General features: G+C 37.5%; 1 protein-coding gene across 1 annotated transcript in view; it reads left to right on the top strand.

Moving 5' to 3' along the window:
• FREM2 (FRAS1 related extracellular matrix 2) overlaps window positions 1-19,110 on the top strand; it is a 145,379-nt gene that overhangs the window by 90,527 nt on the left and 35,742 nt on the right. Inside the window, exons 7-9 of the mRNA XM_009644445.1 lie at window positions 906-1,031; window positions 1,939-2,190; window positions 18,844-18,993. Of these exons, the coding sequence (XP_009642740.1) occupies window positions 906-1,031; window positions 1,939-2,190; window positions 18,844-18,993 (528 nt within the window). The remainder of the gene's footprint in view (window positions 1-905; window positions 1,032-1,938; window positions 2,191-18,843; window positions 18,994-19,110) is intronic.

The following is a 19,110-nucleotide window of genomic DNA, read 5'->3' as shown; positions in this document are numbered from 1 at the left end:
ACATGACAATTTTCAGAACATTGTTTGCCAAATACTCTGAAATAATGAAAAAATTTGCTTTGTGCAGTCAGCTGATATGACTTGATTTGATACTGTGCAGAATTATATTGTGTTTGGGTTGCCATCATATTAATGAAACTGTAAAGGTGCTTTATGATTATATGTATAAACACCTTTTGCTCTTGAGTTTTTGAGGGAACAAGAACAAAACTGATCTTGAATCCTAGTAATAGCATAAAACTCAGCAATCTGTTTATATGAGTATAAAACAAGGAAGGGGTTTAAAATGCATTTTAGTGTTTTTTTCCCTGAAAAACAGATCTAACATTCTTTGTTCTGATACATTTTAGGGTGAGGTTGCTCTCCAGACTCCATTGACTGTATTGGCTAGGTCTCCCTTAACTAAAACTCAGATCAAATATCCAGGCCAGAGTAAGACAGCAAGAGCTCAATCTTGCATCCTCAATGCCAAATGATTTTCATGGTTATCTGGATGCAGTAAGTTAAAGAATGGCTTTGCAGAACCACTGCCTTGTGTGTGAGCTATGCTATTGATACTTCTGTGATTGACAGTTAATAATGAAATACTATGGAATAATAAAAATATAGACCTTGTGGAAAAATTCTTCAAACACTGTCTTGCCCCATTAACAGTAGATAAGTAAATTAGACACATTAGTCACATCTAAGGACTTGTGAATTCAGATCTAATGATCTTACCTTATTTTCCATTCCTGAAAGAGTAAGAAATTCTACTTCTCTCACCCTCAAATTTATCTTAAAATTTAGTGCCATAAATATGATTTATTTGTTGCATTTAGTATGTACTAAATGCTCCCAGCTATTTTATAAGTGACTTTATGAGGCCATAAATCTACATAAACAAATGTGTCTGTTCTTTGCAGAATCAACTGTCTTTATTCCTCAGTCCACTTACACTATTGAAGAAGATGTTGGTGAATTATTTATTCCAGTCAGAAGAAGTGGAGATGTGAGCCAGGAACTGATGGTTATCTGCTACACACAACAAGGTAATAGAATTTACTATAGAAAAAAAAGGGGAAAATGGAAAAGAGACAGAAAAGCAAAAACAAGTGTTCCATCTATTGCATAATAAAATTGTTTATAACTCTGTTAATTACTTTTTCATCTAAATATCTTCTGTCTCAACTGGAAATGTATTCATCTTTGCAATCTGTCTTAGAGTATTATTGAACATAGCTGAAAAAATATCATGTTGCAAATTTCTGCTGTTTGCTAGGAGGTGAAAAGCATCTCTGTTCTTTTTCTTTTTGCAAGATTTTTATATGCAGCCCCATATATCTGAAAGCGATCAGAAATGAAAGCACTACACTGACTGCCCAGGATATCATTCACTTGTTCCTATCTTGAAAAAATTCGTATAAAATAACATTGCCATGCTTCTCCTTCCTTTGTCTTCCAATCTCTTATTAATTATACCCATGCAGAGCATGGGGGTCTCTACACCTGTGTGTTTATTACTATTTTTCATCTGGAGAGATGAAGCAACATTTTTGGTGAGGTGATCTGGAATCAAAATAATTTGTTTTCATGAAATTCTGTTACAGTTAATTTCTGGTCCATCCATATCTTCAATGGATAAAATATACTAAGGGAGTTATCTGGTCATCCTCACAGGGTCTTCTTTGACAGTCTTTGTCTCTTGTGATAAACTACAATATTCCTTCTGACTGAAAAACTGCAAATAAATTTGAGGAGCCGTGTGCTTGGATTGTATCATATACAGAAGTAGTTTGTCCAGGGACCTCAGAAATGTAGCCTGATCAAAGGTTTCAGCCCATCTTATCACCTAAAAATAAATTGAAATTACAAGATAATGAAAATAAAATTCAGCCTCTGTGAGGGGATCATTATAACCATGGTATGTATAGTGACTGTTTTCCTTTTATGCCACAGGTACAGCATCTGGCACTGCCCCAACCTCTGTACTTTCTTACTCTGACTACATATCCAGGCCTGAGGATCACAACAGCATTCTACGTTTTGACAAAGATGAAGAAGAAAAAATGTGTCGGATAGTCATCATAGATGATTCCTTGTATGAAGAGGCTGAGACCTTTGATGTTTTGCTGAGCATGCCGATGGGTGGAAGAATTGGTGCAGAATTCCCAAGCACTCGAATTACCATTGTACCTGACAAGGATGATGGTAAGACGTCATGTAATAAAGTGATATTCCCAGTCCAGGACAAAAACTACAAATGGCATCACACTCAAATCAGCATGTAGAAATTGGATTTTTGCACTTCTTCCTCGTGTTTAAAACACATTGTGCTTCCATCTTTAGATTTGAAAATACTATTAGAAAGCTATGTGGGGTTTTTGAGTATTTAGTATTGATATTTTATGGGAGTGAGGAGATGCACCTTTCCATTCTATCATAGTAACAGGTGTAATCCAAAATGTCTCCCTGCATGAGCACACATCGTATGTGTGATTCTGAAGTTGTGTCCACAAAGCCTTCAGGGCCATTGCATTATGCTCCAAAGGGCCATATTACAGGCCCTCATGGACCAGAAGACATCTAACAGCTGCTTAGAGGCAAGCTATATTCCTTCTGATTTAATGCTGCATTTAAATTTCAGCCTAGAAGTGTTCATGTACGCTTCCTTTGTCTTTTTAATAAAGCAAATAATCATAAGACAGTAACGTTGCTTTAGAAATCGCCTCAGTAAGGAAGTGCTGACAGAATGATGTCCTTTGTTCAATTGGTCAATAGCTTTGATATGTTGCGGTGAAAGGGACATTTCTGTCGGTGACTAGAGAGAGGTCTGTGGCTAAGGAAACAGCACGCTATATCACCAGTTGCTTTTGAAAATACATGTAAATACTATTGTAACACTCCTTCAGTGTCCCTACCAATGGTGTGGCAACTCTCTCTCTCTGGGAGAGGTAGCAAAAAGGTTTCCTGGTACAATTTCCCTCATCTATGCATGGAGTTTGGAGGCAGACATCTGTAAATTCTGTGAAAGGAATACCGATAAACTATTTTAGTCCTCTCTATGAGGTCATAAACCATCTATTGTGGCACTATCATATTTCCTGAAGACTAATGTGGGGAATTACACAGTCCAGTACTCTTTGAAAGTCTGATTCCAAGATAGAGGGTTATTATCAGCACAGTGATTTCTCCCTAGTGAAGGATGTAAAAGGCAGCTCTTAAAGGCAGAAGTTGACACTCATCTAATTGCATCATAACTACTCAGTCTGCCTGAAATTTCTCACGTGTAATCCTGTGACAGAGGTGGCTCTTTTCGCTGTGGAGCATTTGGGTAATCGTATAGCATTAATTAATACAACATTCTGAAATAACACTTCTTGTAAAGTAACAGATTATATATCAAATGCAAGCTGAAATAGAAATATGTTTATCTGACTTCTCTGTGATGGCAAATACAGGTTTATTTGTGTAGATTTTTTTACAACAGTTTGATTTTTGAATAATTTTTATGAATTTGTGAACTTTACAGTTTGTAGATAGCAGGGCATAGAATTTGGGGGAGTAACTATAAAAATATATCCATGAAAAAGCTTATTATCCAGTTTTTGAAGGTGTTCTGACTGCTTAAAATGTATACAGAAAGTTTGGGATGGGGAAAATATTTCTCCAAGAGATTATTTAAAACAGAGATGAGCTGAAATTAGAGCATCTAACTTCAGTGTGAACCTCACTGCCTGGGAAAGAACACTTTTATATGCTGGTTTTAGCATTTAAAATAAGATATTGTCATTCATAGGCTTATACAGTCATTTGAACAGTAACCTAGAGTGACTTTGAATAAGAAATGATGCAAGTTAATCAGTCACAACATAGTGTAGAACTTAACAGTTTATAAAAGTCCCACAAGATATTAGGGAAGTTAACAAGAAATCTTTATTTTAACACTGCCATTGGAAAACTGAGAAGTAATTTGGTTTGTATATCACTGTTCAGTTTTAAGTATTTTCCCTGCATTTGTGAGCACAACTTGCCTCAATGCTACAAACTTTTAAACAGGAATTATTTAACAAATAATAATAATCTTATGGGATTGATTAAAAAAGCTAGAGAAGTGTTTGGGATATTAGAGTAGAAAATTTTCACTATATAACAACCGAAGCACCTACATTTGTTGGTAAGAGTAAACAATAGTTTGGATATTGAATGTAAAGGGACTTTGAAGGATAGGTTTGGATTGTTTTTCACACATGCAAAATCTTGCATATGTCATATTTGGAATAGTGTGACAGAACTCCTTTTTTGCTTTCTGTATCAGTGAGAGTCCTCCCACGAAAAATTCCAGGGTGTTCGTAAACTTATTGACAGTTCACTTACCGGTTTTCCACCACATGCTTTTAGTTTGCACAAAAACTTAATGCATGATAACAGAAATGTCTATACGCATTTTGTTTCATCTGAGTTCTGTTGTGCTGCCTGTTCTATAAAAAGGGGAGTACAGACTACATAGTAGATAAATTATAATTTATACCGTACATATGTATTTACATATTCACACACACATATAAATATATATATGATTATTTCAAATTGTGTATATACGCACATATTTATGTAACACGTGAGCAGTTTAACACCCTGGCAGTCACAACTGAAATTCTGCATAAATAAGCAGGGGATTTTAAGCAGGATTGGTTATTATTGTTTGCAGTGCACAAAATTAATTTTCATAAGTTAAACCAATATGCTGTGTGACATAAAAAACATTTTCTCTGCTTTTAACAAAAAAATTTAATTCAGAAAATGCCTAAGATGGAGGTGGATAAAAGCTTTAGCAAATATATAATAGCCTATGAGCTATAGTAACGTTATCATGCTAAATTCTGTAGTCCACTCTAGTCTCTTTACTCATATCTACTGATACATTTTTCTCATTGTTTGTTTAAATTTATCTTCTGCTTAACAAAGTTTCTTTGGACGAATGTCACAGCACGTCATTGAGCTGTGATTTCTCCAAGTACTGTGACTGGATTAACATTATGCATTGACTTCTTCAGGTCAAAAGATACAAAGAGCAAAGGTCAAAGTTTAATAAAACTACATGAGATCTTTCCTATGGAAGTCAAGTCAGCACTAGCAACATCACCTTATCTCTTCTGGCATTCAATGCAAGTTAATTAGGAAACATTCACCTTCAGTACCTATCATCAAAGTCTTTTCTTCTTCTTTTATTTCTAGCAAAAGCCCTTAGGGTCCAACTAAAATAGCCAAGTTGCTATGCAATCATGACAATAAACAAAAAGCAAAAGAGGTGTGCTCAACTTTCTAGTGAACCAGAGTATATTAAAGAAAATCCTGGCAACTGAATACTTTAATTGGGGATTATACAGTTGTGCTGTGCTGCCAGAGCAAAATCTGAAAAAAATAAAAGCATAGCATGTAGAACATGCACAGATATATTTTTATGTCGTGAAAGGTGATTTTAAAATTGGTGCTGCTGTTGGGACACTTCTTAATTTGGAAGGGACTTTTCCTGATAAGTCCTGAAGTTGGAGACAGATAGAAAAGAAGAAAAGGATTAAGTTAATCAAATACACAGCAAAGTAAGTTGTGCATGGAAAATGTGGATTCAAAGTTACACATGTCACTACAGTTAAATTAACTGTAAATTAAAATCAAAATTAAATTTAAAAACATGGATCTGTATGAGCAAGAGGTGATAGTTACTAACCATGAACCACGGGAAGAAAAACATTCAGGGGAAAGACTTGTGCAAGTGATCCACTTTTGGGGTGGCAGTAATCTCACTTGATATTAGCCATCTATACATTCAAGCAGGTTATGCCAGGACCCTTCTACAGCTGATGAAAAGAAAGAGGTACTCCCAGGAACCATCCCATCCTAGGACAAGTATCTGAACTGTTGAGATCAATCACCATGGGTACCTGATGCATCTGAATACATTGATTTCTGCCAGCAGATATAAACCCTACCCTTAGAAGCTTAATTTGCCATTCGACCCAAAGTCATAATCACTACTGGGCATGAAGGAAGGATTTTTTTCTAATTTTGTATTAAAACAGCTCCTGCTATGAAATGCCATTAAACAACAAAAAGATTCATAGCTATTCCTGCTTCATAAAAAAATTATGATTTCTAAAGAAAAATTTAAAAGCATCTAGTTGAAATCTAAAGAAATGAATGCTGAAGAGTGTTTCAATAGGTATTTAGATGTTCAAGATAAAATCCCCAAACAAACAAAAATCCTCAACCATCTTCCATACTAATGTGAACTTGTGTTACTAAATCTAGCCAGAATTAATGGGCTGAAATACTTCTTTTCACACATTTCAATGATTTGGTAGATGAACAGAAATCCCTGAAGAATTTGAGGTCAGTTTATTGGCTCAGGGCATACCTATCCTGCACAGAGTTCAGCATAAAGCTCATTCAGAGGAGGCACTTTACATAACAGATCAATATTATGCATGTAGGAAAAGGAAGATGAGGTTGCTGTGCACTTTTAATTCCCCTTGGAGAGAGGAGTCACGGAGTTTAGTCTCAGACCCTGAAAACACCCAAACCCCAGTCTTCTATAGAAATGCCTTCATCCCCAGGCACTTCACAACTAAGCAAGGTCAGCCTTGAAGCACTCTCTCTTTTTCCAGCTGAAGCTGAAATCTGAAATCATTGCAGATATATATAGAGAAAAAATGAGATCAGACTCTTTTGTTACTATTTATCTGGTTATGAGGACCCTGTAATTCGGTTCCAATGCTAACAGCATTGCTGTGTTGGGTGCAACAAATCTGCAGTTGCAGACTGCAGTCAAAGCTCTGCTGTCTTATAGTCAAATGTTTTGATTTCCAGGCTGCTTTTTTCCTTACTCTGTTTTGTGTTGTGAGCAAATTTTAAACTCTTGGTTTATAATCACGTTAGGAAACCAGAAGAGAAGAGGTGTGATGAATGCAGAGCTGAAAGTTTGCAGCTAAGAGGAGAATGTTTACAATTATTTTGTTTGCTTCAAGTTTTTTTTTGTCAGTGGCTGTCTTCCCCTGTGATTTTAATTCCATGCTACTGTATTTAGTGTTGCCATGAGAGCGCACAGCCTTACAGCCAGGCTGACAAACAGAATTACATTAAATACATTTGTTCCACTTCATCCACATTAGATGGGCAAGCAGCCGTTCAGACTTCTTCTTGACATTTCTACGTTAAGGCTGGGAAAGCAAAGGCCTCAGGTTTATGTTGGAGGTTTGCTTACCATTTTCTTTATGCCTATTTAACAGAATTGATCGCTCACATAATAGAGGACAGCACTATCTGGGAATATCTTACAGCTGAGTAAACTGGATGATGGTATGATCACGGGATGGTAATGCAGAAAGCCAATATTAGAGGTCAAACAGAACAGATTAATTCTTTAGTCTTCTGGAGATTTCTTTAAACCACTTGCTGTCACTCCCCCTAGAGATGATTGAACTTTGGAAATCCTTAGACCATGTTCTGGAAATCAGTAGCTACTAGCACTTGTCCAACATGCTTGGAGTAGTAAAGTCCGTATTGATGTTTACTGTCAATAGCCTGAAAAGAGGCAGAAAGTCACACTGCAATGCTACGTTATAAATATGTGCTTTGCGTTGTCTCCCAATAGGCGTGCGGTATCAACTAACTTTCAGTATGTATACTGAACCAAATTTCCAGCTGATGATATTTAAATATTCTATTAGTAACATAGCTTGTCAGAGACATCCTTATCTCACAAGGCTATCTGAAATCTCCTTATCTCCACTGGCCTCTGTGGCAGGTAATCAAATGTGTCTTTCTTTTCGACAATAGGTGTGCCATAACCTTGAACTGAATGGGTGGTTGATTGATCTTGGTGGTTAATATCTGCTAGTCTCTTTGTCCAATTTTAGTTACAACCAAAGCGCTACAGGCAGAGCATGCCCAGTGTTATATTTCGGACTGGAGTCATGCTTTGGCCAAGTATCCTTCACCATTCTCTGAGAAGATCATTAACTAGTTGTTCTTCTTTCCTCTGTACATCCATCTTTGACTACTCTCTCCCTTTTCTATTTTTACAGCGCCCATGGGTCTGATGCCTCTGGCACTTCTGTGCAGCTTTTAACTTCTTTTGTCCTCTTATTAGGTAAAATCTCTATGTGACCCCTCCCCTTTTCCCAGTCTGTGGCAGGTGGCCAGTTTGGCAACTAATCAAGGGAAAAAAGTGGAAGACAGCCAATTTATGACACATGTTATACTCCCAGTTTTCTTTACTTACAGTTTCTTAATATCACCAGTTCAAAAGAGTGAAAAATGTTCAATTTATGGCGATAGCCTTAAATACTTTGGAAAGTCCCTGTTTGCTGACTATCACAGAAACAAATTAATGTCTTACAGTAGGACATTCTATAAAGGCAACCAGGTGCACTTATGATTTTGTTTTCTAACATTATCTGTTACTGACAGTTTATTATGTGTGCATGTATACAGGTGCACACTCACACATTATATATATATGAACTACAAATGTTGGATTAATTTCATCTTCACTTAGCTGCTTAATAAATAGATATATGGTCTAACCTTATGATCTAGGCTCCTTTAATAGGTAAGGAGGACAGACCATGACCTCCAGACAGTACTTTGTCACATCTATTTCAGATGGCTCCTTTACGATAGAGGACTCAGCTGTGGAGCAGCATTATCTCTAAGCCTTCACTACTGTAGGTTCTTAAATGGATTATTACAGCTCTATGTGAATTATAGTAATATTTCTAGGAGGCTGTTGAAATGTAGAAAACAGCTTTCGAGTTTTGCACTTGAAGCACATAAAATAGTTGATAAGCACAAGGTACGAAATTACATGAACTGTAGAAAATTGATACTTTCTGTTAAATCCAGAATGAGTTAAATGAGATGGTGTTCTTACATGTACTGATGTTGTTTTCCAGAGCCTAATGGATCATTGTTTTATGGCAGTTCGCTTGAGTAGATTGAAAAATCTTTCTCTCTCCTGTCTTCCTGTAGCATGTTATATTTTTTACGGCCTTGGTCTTTGTACTACAGATCTTGTATTTATTATAGACTGTTTGAAAATGTAATGAAATCCTAGCAAACTATCCTAAATTAATCATTTGTTCTTGGTTGCTTGCAATTGTATGTAGTGAATTTAGTGACCTAGTGAGTGCTTTGTGTGTTTAAGATTTGGATAATCAAGTTGTGTAAGACATCTTGGTGCATTCACTTTTCCCAAGGTTGCTTCAGATCATCTTGCTTCCTCTGAAGTTCCTTATACTGAGACTTTGGCATTTTGCTCATCAGTCTTTGAAGACCCAAAGGATACTGAACAACAGAGTAACCAGTGTACTCCACTGGGCCTTAATGGCATTGATTCTCCTTTTGAATGTGTAAATAATTAAAGGATTAACTCAGTTATTATCTGACATTACTGTCTATCAGGCAACTCTTTTCTGTTCCCTCCCACATGAATGGGGTCAGAAGTCCAAAAGAGAGAATTCAAGAACTTTAAACATAGAGCAAAGCATATTTTCTGTCATTAGAGATCTGCTTTTGTGGTCTGGTAAGTCTGGCTGTTGTTCTGTTTTCACTTCTGTTCTGTCTTCTCTGCTGAGTCCCATCCTTAACATTAGCTCCTGAAAAGGGAGCATGGAAGATCTCTTGCATATTTTTCTTCTCAGACCTCAGTGAGCTAAATGTGTTCTCATTCTATGTGGGCAGAAAAGCCTGTAAGAAGTTGTTGCTGCCAGTTAAACAAACTCAACATAGTTAGCATTGTGACTGAATAGTAAAAGTGCAAAAATCTAAAGTCAGAATTGGGGCAGTGTCTTTCTTAGCCTCTCTTGTGATATGATCAAGATGTCTCCAATCCAGAAAAGTCTGTGTATACGAACAGATTTAATAACTATCCACAAGAATGGATAGGATCATAATTTTCTTTAAAAAATGTGATACAAGCTGTGCCAGAAATTATATACAAATACCAACAGCCACCAGGAAAACAAAAATATTTTACAGTTCTTGGTTATGCTATTCCTCTTCCGTGCACCACTTGCAGTAATGATAGTTATAATAATAGTGCCTCCCTTCTTCTTCAATGAAACCAAACACATTTGCTACTTTGATAAGATTCAGATTTGTAATTCATTTGGTTAAAATGAATTCAACAGCCTCACTTATGTGCCTGGTAAGCTCATGGAACAGATCCTTCTGAAAGATATGTAGAAACATATGGAAGACAGGGAAGTGATTAGAGACAGCCAACATGGCTTCACCAAGGGCAAATTGTGCCTCACTATCTAGTGGTCTTCTATGATGGAGTGACTGTATCAGTGGACAAAGGAAGTGCTGCAGATGTCATCTACCTTGACTTCTTCAAGGCCTTTGACACAGTACCCCCCAACAGTCTTACCTCTAAATTTGAGATAGATGGGTTTGATGGATGGACTGATAGATGGATAAGAAATTATCTACGTGGCCATATCCAAATAGTTACACTCAATGTTTCAATATCCAAACAGAAACTACTGAGTGGTGTTCCTCAAATGTCCATACTGAGACCAATACTATTTAATATCTTCATCAATGACATAGACAGTGGCATTTAGTGCACCTCAGCAAGTTTTCAGTTGACAACAAGCTGAGTGGTAGAGTTGATTGATAGGCTTGAGGGAAGGGATGCCATCCAGAGGAACTTTGTCAGGCTTGAGGAGTGGGCCCATGCAAACCTCATGAAGATCAACAAGGTCAAGTTCAAGATCCTGCACCTGAGTTGGGGCAATCCTCAGTATTGGTACAGACTGGGGGATGAATGGTTTGAAGCTGCGCCAGGGCAGGTTTAGGCTAGACATTAGGAAAAACTTCTTCACCAGAAGGGTTGTCAGGCTCTGGAATGGGCTGCCCAGGGAGGTGGTCGAGTCCTCATCCCTGGAGGTATTTAAAAGAAGGATAGATGAGGTGCTTAGGGACATAGTTTAGAGGTGGGATGGCAGGATTAGGTTAAAGGTTGGACTCGAGGATCTTAAAGGTGTTTTCCAACCAAAGTGATTCTATGATTCTATTCTATGATTCTATGAATGGTATCTCCCCCTGTGCAGAAGGAGCTGGGTATACCAGTGGATGAAAAATTGGACATGAGCCAGCAGTGTGAGCTTTGCAGCCCAAGAAGCCAACGATATCCTGGGCTGCATCAAAAGAAGTGTGTCCAGCAGGTCGAGGGAGGTGATTCTCCCCCCTTCTCTGCTGTCATAAGACCCCACCCGGAGAAGAAAAGGCTCCAGGGAGATGTTATTGCGACCTTTTAATATATAAAGGGAGCTTATAAGAAAGAGAGAGAGAAATTTTTTACCAGGGCCTGTCGTGACAGGACAAGAGGCAACTGTTTTAAACTGAAAGAGGTTAGATTTAGATTGGACGTAAGGAAGACATTTTTGTGATGAGATTGATGAGACACCGGAACAGGTTATCCAGAGAAGTTATGGATGCCCCATCCCTGGAGGTCTTCAAGGTCAGGTTGGATGGGGCCTCGTGCAACCTGATCTAGTGAAAGACGTCCCTGCCCATGGCAGGGGGTTGGAGTAGATGATCTTTAAAGGTCCCTTCAGCTGCAAACCATTCTGTGATTCAATGAAAAATTGCTCTCAGAAAACGCACAATTTTGATTTATTTTGATCTTTTGAATATTATTATATGCTTTTTCTCAAAGTCAATGGCTTTAATGGCATAAGGAGCACACCCATTTTCAGCATGCATTTACTTTTATGAAGGTCCAGGTGTTCTGTCTTTGCTATTGAGTCTCCGCAATTTCCTCACTATCTTCCTATCAGCTCTCATTGCCAATGAACACAATGCCTGCTTATCATTCAAAAGCCTTACTAGTACTTACTTGCCAACCAGTGGAAATCTCAGCTGGGGAGAAAACATAATTGCCATCACTATGACTATGGGCTTTAGAAACTGAGATCAGGGTCATGATTTAAGCGGATAATGTTACAAGGTAGTATAAAGAAAACTTTCATAGAATGAACTATAGTTATTTTGTGGTTATGTTTGTTAATATGAGTGTAGGTGTGAGGAACACACTTTGGAAGAGAAAAATTGAAAATATTCTTCCCAGAAAACCTCTGTTTTTTCAAATATACTTATTACACTCAGGCCCTTTCTACAGACTGCTTTTTTTGCAAGGCCCAGTAGTAAACTAATTACTCAATTAAAATGTGAAAAAAAAATTTAGAAATGGCTACATGCTATATCTTTATGTCGCCTGATTTCTAAAATGCTGCTCAGCTTCTCCTACCATTTGTGTTTGTAGGAGTCCTCATTTGTTCTCTCATATATGAATCACTGACTGTGAGCTCCTTCACGCTTGGCCTCCTTGTGAGGTACCTTGTGTGTGGTATATTTAAATACTACTGCCAAGCCTTCGCATTTATCTGCCTGCTTCTGTTTCATCAGGTTGTTGAGAATTTGTAACTGATGCCATTTCCTGGGCCTCTTACATAAAAAATAATCTCATTCTTTTTAAAAAATAGAACATGTAGAAGATTCCGAGTTGATTTCTTGCGCTGTGGGAGGTCTAGCCAGTAGGGAAAATGTATTTGAAAGTCAGATGGTTGCTGCAGGCAATACCATCACGTTTGGGTGCGTCCCCAAATTCCAAAGTGTTTGTTTATTCAGCTACTAGTCCTACATTTGTATTTACACTGGTAAATGAGGCAATTATCTGTATTATGGAATAGTTTGGGCAAGTGATTGGGGCTTGATGTTCTTGTAGCAGGAAAAGTTTTTTGGCCCTGTCCTCAGACTCTGAACACAGGAAAAGCTCCTCTGACACCTGTGATAGTTCCAATGATATCAAGGTCTGTAGGTTATACCCTGAGGGTGCATGCAAGGATCGTAACAATACTACTTCTACTAATAAATATTTTCACATAGATGGTAGCTCACATACATAAGAATGTGGTATTTTGGAAAGGTAACAATGCTTCTCAGCAAACCAACAAAGGTAAATGAATTGCTTCCAAGAGAAGGTCACTTATAATAGTCAACCTCACACATTAGCCTTTCTCCTGAAATGCCAGTTATAGCTGGGAGACAACTTCATTGTTCATTCAGACTGTTCATTACCATCTTGTATGTAATAGTTAACTAATTGTTGAAAAATTCATCTTCTGTTTAAAGGCACACATCTTGAACGACTTGAGCTACAGCATGGCTTCATGCACTCAGATGTCGTTACTCTCCGTGGTTCAGGCATACTCTGTAGCTCATCGAATTATTACTGAACCGTTATGAGTTGCAACCTGACCATTAAGCAAAATCCGAATTATCTCAGTTCTTCAGGCTGCAGGCTGTCCTTGCAGCAGGGATGGGACTGACAAGAGGGACAGAACAGGTGACCAGAGATAGGTATCACTGTAGCCATCTTATTGCCATCCTCAGTCTTGCAGCTAGAGCTGTAGTCTACTTGCTTTACTGTGCTACTTTGCTCACATTTGAGTTCTACTTATTCATGTAGCAGAGAGGTTAGATGTGGGTTCCAGGCCTGCTAGGCAGGTGCTGCTTGTGATGGTACTGTGTATAGAGAAACTGAAGCATGGATGCAGTTTAACATAAGGGTTGAGTTAAAATTTAAAGGTCTATACTGAATTAATATGTATGATAAATTAATTAGAAGTGAATCATATATGTTGTTCATAGCAGTTATTGATCTCAGTTCACATTGTTACTCTACTGAAATTATAGGGTTAAGTTGCGTAAAATGAGAGTAAATCAGTGAAGAACCAGTCCAGTCAATGTACAGCATTGCCTTTGTCAATTAAAAAAAAAAATTATATGCTTTTCTTATAAAATAGAACGCAGTTTGGTAAAGGTTGCCTTCATTTGAGTATGTCCTTTTATCTGTTCTAACATTTGTAGTATCCTTTAAAAAAATCACTGTAAGCTGCTAGACAGAAATGGGCTGTTGAGACAAATGGAAATGCAAACATCATTTGCTTGAGATAATGTGTGTGGCAATTTGGCTGCAAGTAATAATTTTGATTCTGAGATGCATTTACTTTTTGGTTGCAAAAGTTATTACAACAGTACGAAGATGAAAGTTGTTAAGATTACAACATATGAATTTGAAAAGTAATGTGTTTTGATCATATCAAATAAAAAGCTATTGGCATCTGCACAGTAGGTACCTGCTCCAGAACTGAGCTCTGACTGTAATCTTGACCCCTGCTTCTACAGCATTCAGCAAAAATAAATGACTTGGCAAATTAAATTCATTGTGCTAAATACAAGTTCAGTTGCTTGTATGCCTTCAAGTTTGTGTAAATAACTGCAGAATGGTGCTACCTAGTTTCAGATGTTAAAGTCCTCTTTTATGATATCATAATATAAACGTTTTGTAGTGGACAGGTTTTTTGAGTTTTTCTTTTGCTCCCTTTAACATGCAATATAAGAGAGATTGCAGAAGTTGAACTTTACTGCTATTAAACAGTAAATGCCCGATTCTGCTCAAATTTAATGGAACTCTTGTTCTTAACTGGTCTATCTACAACTCATCCACTTCACGTTCATAAAGGTGGACTTTCTTATGTTATAGACTCAGCAGCTCACAGCTAGCTGTGAAATTGAAATGCAAGTAAGCACTGTGTAGGGTTATATACATTCTCTGGGTATGAGCCAGATCAGGTCCAGAGGAAATCCGGCCATGTTTGGCTGTTGTTATGTCCAAGCTAATTAACTGTGTCAGCCATCAGGGCTCATTACTTTGGAGTCAACATTGCACTAGCATGTCTAGATTGTACCAGAACAGGCTAGTAGGCTTACGAAGCCTATGTTTTGCACCTTCTGCATTACCACAACAGTTTTCTGCTAGCTCTGGCAACTCATAATGTTCATATTATAGCCTTGCTTTTCCTGTGTGTTGAAAGAAGGCAGGCAAAAGCTTTTAGGAATAAACAGTTTAACACCACCAGGAAAGATCAACCATGAGTTCAGCTGTAATGACTGCTTCTCCTAGTTCCAATATCTAAATATGTCAGAGTGGCAGGTCTTTTTTCTTCTATTATTTCTCTCCTCCTGAGAATATATACATATATATATGTATCTCTCACTGGAAGCATGTATCACTGAAAATCACTTTAGTTTTAAGGCTTATTAAAGTGTCAGCACAGAAGAGACTTTTCTTTTGCATTTGTCCTAACTATCCTGCCTTACGTATTATTTGCACTGGCAGCCCAAAGTGATTATGGCACCTTGCATATCTTACAACCAACCTACTCTTTTGTCATGTCCCTCTAAAGCAGGTTGTAAGGATATAATTTTAAAAACAAAAACCTCCTTGGAAATAAATATTTTTGTGCTATCGCATTGATTGTCTGATATAGGTTCAAAGATAGAGCTTTTTGTAACAGCATGAGAAGTGTGTTTGTTTTCCTGCTAGATGGCTGACTAGTGCTGTAGTTGATATATGCTCCTGACTGTATAAGTACAAAGGCAAGACACAGATTTCATTTCTGTGCCAAGAAACCTGGGACTAAAGCTTTCTCATCTGATTATTGTAACTTCATGCCGGTGAAATCTGTGGGTCTGAACAAAAAAAATCTAAAAAACCTTCCTCTTATTTCTGTAAGAGGAACCACTAAATTTGCAGTGCTCTCTCTTCAGAGTGATTACTAGATTAAAGACCTGCTGTAAGCGAGCCCGCAGACATTGAGCAGAGTGTTTTCCAGCCGTGACCTGAGAAAGACAATGCTTTCCCTGTTAGTAGCTTGGCTTTGCTACTTCCCCTGGGGAGCTACCAACACAGCTTACAGGAAATGAACTTACAAAACATTTGTAAGGATTTGTTTCCTAGGATGGGTAACCATGCAGAATGTGTCTTTCATTGAAGATACATGCCCCAGAAAGTGTGAAAAACTCACTCTGGCATACAAGGCAAACTAACTGAGGGGTTTAGGCATTTTTATATTTGGCTGTGACTACAGGAACTGACAGTGCATGAGGTTTTTTCTTCAGCAGCCGTAAAGCAAGCATTAGGATAAAACTACAAGAAATTAACAAAAATTTTCTTTTCTGTCTTCCATCTAGTTTGGGGCAGGTCCTCTAAGTTCCCTGTGTAGTCAGTGAGTAGAAGGGAATGCTTCCAGATTTCCTCATATTTTTCTCACTGCAGCGAGCCATTCCACCTCTCCTTCTGTATGCTCATTATGCTGGGAAACCTCCCAGAATGGCCCATCTTTGTCCTTGCAAACTGAGAGCAAGCAAGCTGTGAATGTGAGTGCCTCTCACTTACGTGCATAAAATGAGGTACAGCCAAGTCAAGATCTAATTCCGGAACCACTGGGACATCAACATAGAGAAAACAGGATTAGACTTGGGAAAGTGTGCTGAACTATAAGAATACAAGTTTAAGAAATGACATGTATTGGATTTGGTAATATTTTTTAACTGCCTTTATCTAACTGTTGGCACATTCATAACCATTTGGTCTTAGTGGGCCACCTGTATTTTTAACCTCTAGAAACTGGATGAGTCTTTGTCTATCTTGAGAATTTTAGAAGATCATTGTATGTCTGAAATAGCACATTCATTTGCAGATCTAATATGCAGTTCTGCAGTATCCCTGTGAGTAGAACTCTCATCAGAGTTAATAGTAGTTATTCAAAAAGGCCCAGAGAGTGTATCCTATTCACCTATTAAAAATGTTTCAGATAGGAGCTTTGCAGTCTCAAATATAAATTCAGCTACTGACAACCCAGTCCCTATAGGCAAATAACGCACACAAACACACACACACATGTAAATGCACATAAAGTTGTATAAAAAAATTTAAATTGGAACTGACAGCCTTTTCATTTACCAAAGCTAGATATTTGCCAAGGTTGTCTTTCATCCTGCGAAGGTTGATGACCTTGATAATGCTCAAGCAGGTCTATGAATCTGCACTATTTTTCTGTAAATGCATTCAGTTCCATCAATTTGTTACAACCCAAGATTTTAGCTTTAGCAGATAAGTAGAGAAGCAGCTGCATTTGTTTCACCAATGTGGAATATTAAGGGGGTTTGTTTGTTTGCTTGTTTTTTAATAATTTTGTCATTTGTGAAATATGGGGAAAATCTTGAAAGCAGAATAGACAATTCTTTTCTCTGAAACTTCCAATTTAACTCGAGTGCAATTCCAAAATACTTATTAACTGCTGCCTTCTCAGATGAAGTTTTGGGTTACTAATAACTAACTACTTTATATTACTTCTGGTTACTTTTCATTAAATTCCTATCTTACATTGTTCATTTTTCTATAAAAATAAATAAGCAATCTATCACAGAGGAGATTGTTGCCATATACTGTGTAGTCAGTCATATTGTCCTCAAGTACTTCAGAAAAGCATAGGCTATCCTAAAAGCCTCTCCAAAACCTTCAAAATACGATGTCTTCACAATATTTGACTTTACTGAGCTCAGTAGTAGTCTGAAGCAGGTTCTTCAATTCCAAAACATTTGCTCCATTGTAATAGAAGTCACAGGTTTTGCAATATACATATAAACTTAAGGAAATTTGACTGAATCATGGAAATGATGGGCCCAACTTCCATTTATCATTAAAAAGGATTTATGTCTCCTCCTCTGGGTAAGTTGTATCTTTTCTCTAAGCTAGGCATAGCTCTGTAGGATCATAAACTTTTCCAGTCATTTCCTTTGAGGTTTTTTGGGTTTTTTTATGCTTGGTGAAGGGGAAGTACTCATAGTGCCACTGATAGAGCACTGATTAATTGTTATGATCTTTGTCAACTTAATTCGAGTTGGCCGTATGCTGTATGGTATTTTCAAGCACATTTGTGATACTGTGACCTCATGATTATAATAGATTCTCACTAGGCAACCTAAGAAAATTGTAATGAAATACAAAGAGAACTTGTGTAGGTCTTCAAATTGCATCCTAACTGTTGGGGAAGGTAGGTGTGATTTCTCCTGTGCAATGGGAAAACTGAGGCACTGGCTGTGTGTGCTTACTCTTACATGTTTGAAACAGGAATGGAAGGGATAGAACAGGGGAGCTGACATACATCCAGGATGAAGCTGAGCTGTGTTTTTAAGCCTGTTTACTCTGTGAAATTGCTGTGGGTAGAAAAACTGAAAAAGGCAGGAAAAAATGAGGATAAAAAATATGTCTGTTAAGTGGGATAACACTTAACCTCCTTTGCTTTTTGCTCTTCTTTCCTATAAACTGTGGAACTTAAATATTAAGATAGAAGACTATTCACATTCCAGTTTACATGAAATAAGATTGATTTTGTTTTAAGTGCTAGATGCGGGGGAACTAAAATTAAGCATTTGCCCCTTTGGTTAGCTGGAAAACATTTCCAAAAGCACCTCCAGTTATATATCATGTTCCACTCTGGTTTTAGCAACAGGAATCTGTGAGAACATTCAAGTTAAGGTTTCATTATCTATATTCACCTTTGTCTGTTTGCACCAGAGGAAAAAATGCAAGGAATTTTCTGGCTTGCGCGCAGGACTCAGCTCAAGTGAGTTTAATGACATAGCACGTTTGGTTTTGCACACAGATTCATAGCTGCTGACACACGAAGTTGAAAATGTAGGAGGCAAGAAAAAGAGTACAGTGCTGATATAACAATTGCTGTCCTCAAATAGTTAAACTGATACCAATACCTAAGGAAGCGAAAACTACCTAGAAAAATGCTAAACCTTAAAAAAAACCCCACTTTATTTCACTTACTGAGAATAGCAAAGTGATCTGCATTGTCTAATGTGGATTTTTATGCTCTCTGTTACCTTCAACAGAAGGTAAAGAAACATTTATGGGCATTATTCCTCTTTCACCAGAACCAGCTTTCTACTTTGGAAATGATGAATACTATGTTGATGAGAGTGCTGGCTATATTGAGGTACGTGTCTGGAGGACTGGAACTGATCTGTCTAAAGCTGCCTCTGTTACAGTGAGGTCTCGCAAATCTGAACCAGTAACTGCAGAGGGTAAGTTATTGTTTTCCACTAGTTTCATAATACATCTCAACAGCAAATGCTAATACATCTGGTCTTGATATAGATTCAACTACATAAGCTGAAATTCATATGCCTCTTGGTCTTCTT

Source organism: Egretta garzetta, unplaced genomic scaffold (genome assembly GCF_000687185.1).
Source record: "Egretta garzetta isolate BGI_Z169 unplaced genomic scaffold, ASM68718v1 scaffold40, whole genome shotgun sequence".
In the NCBI taxonomy this organism is placed as follows: Eukaryota; Metazoa; Chordata; class Aves; order Pelecaniformes; family Ardeidae; genus Egretta; species Egretta garzetta.
Note: the sequence above shows the minus strand (reverse complement) of the source record. Positions and strands in the feature narration are given on the sequence as shown.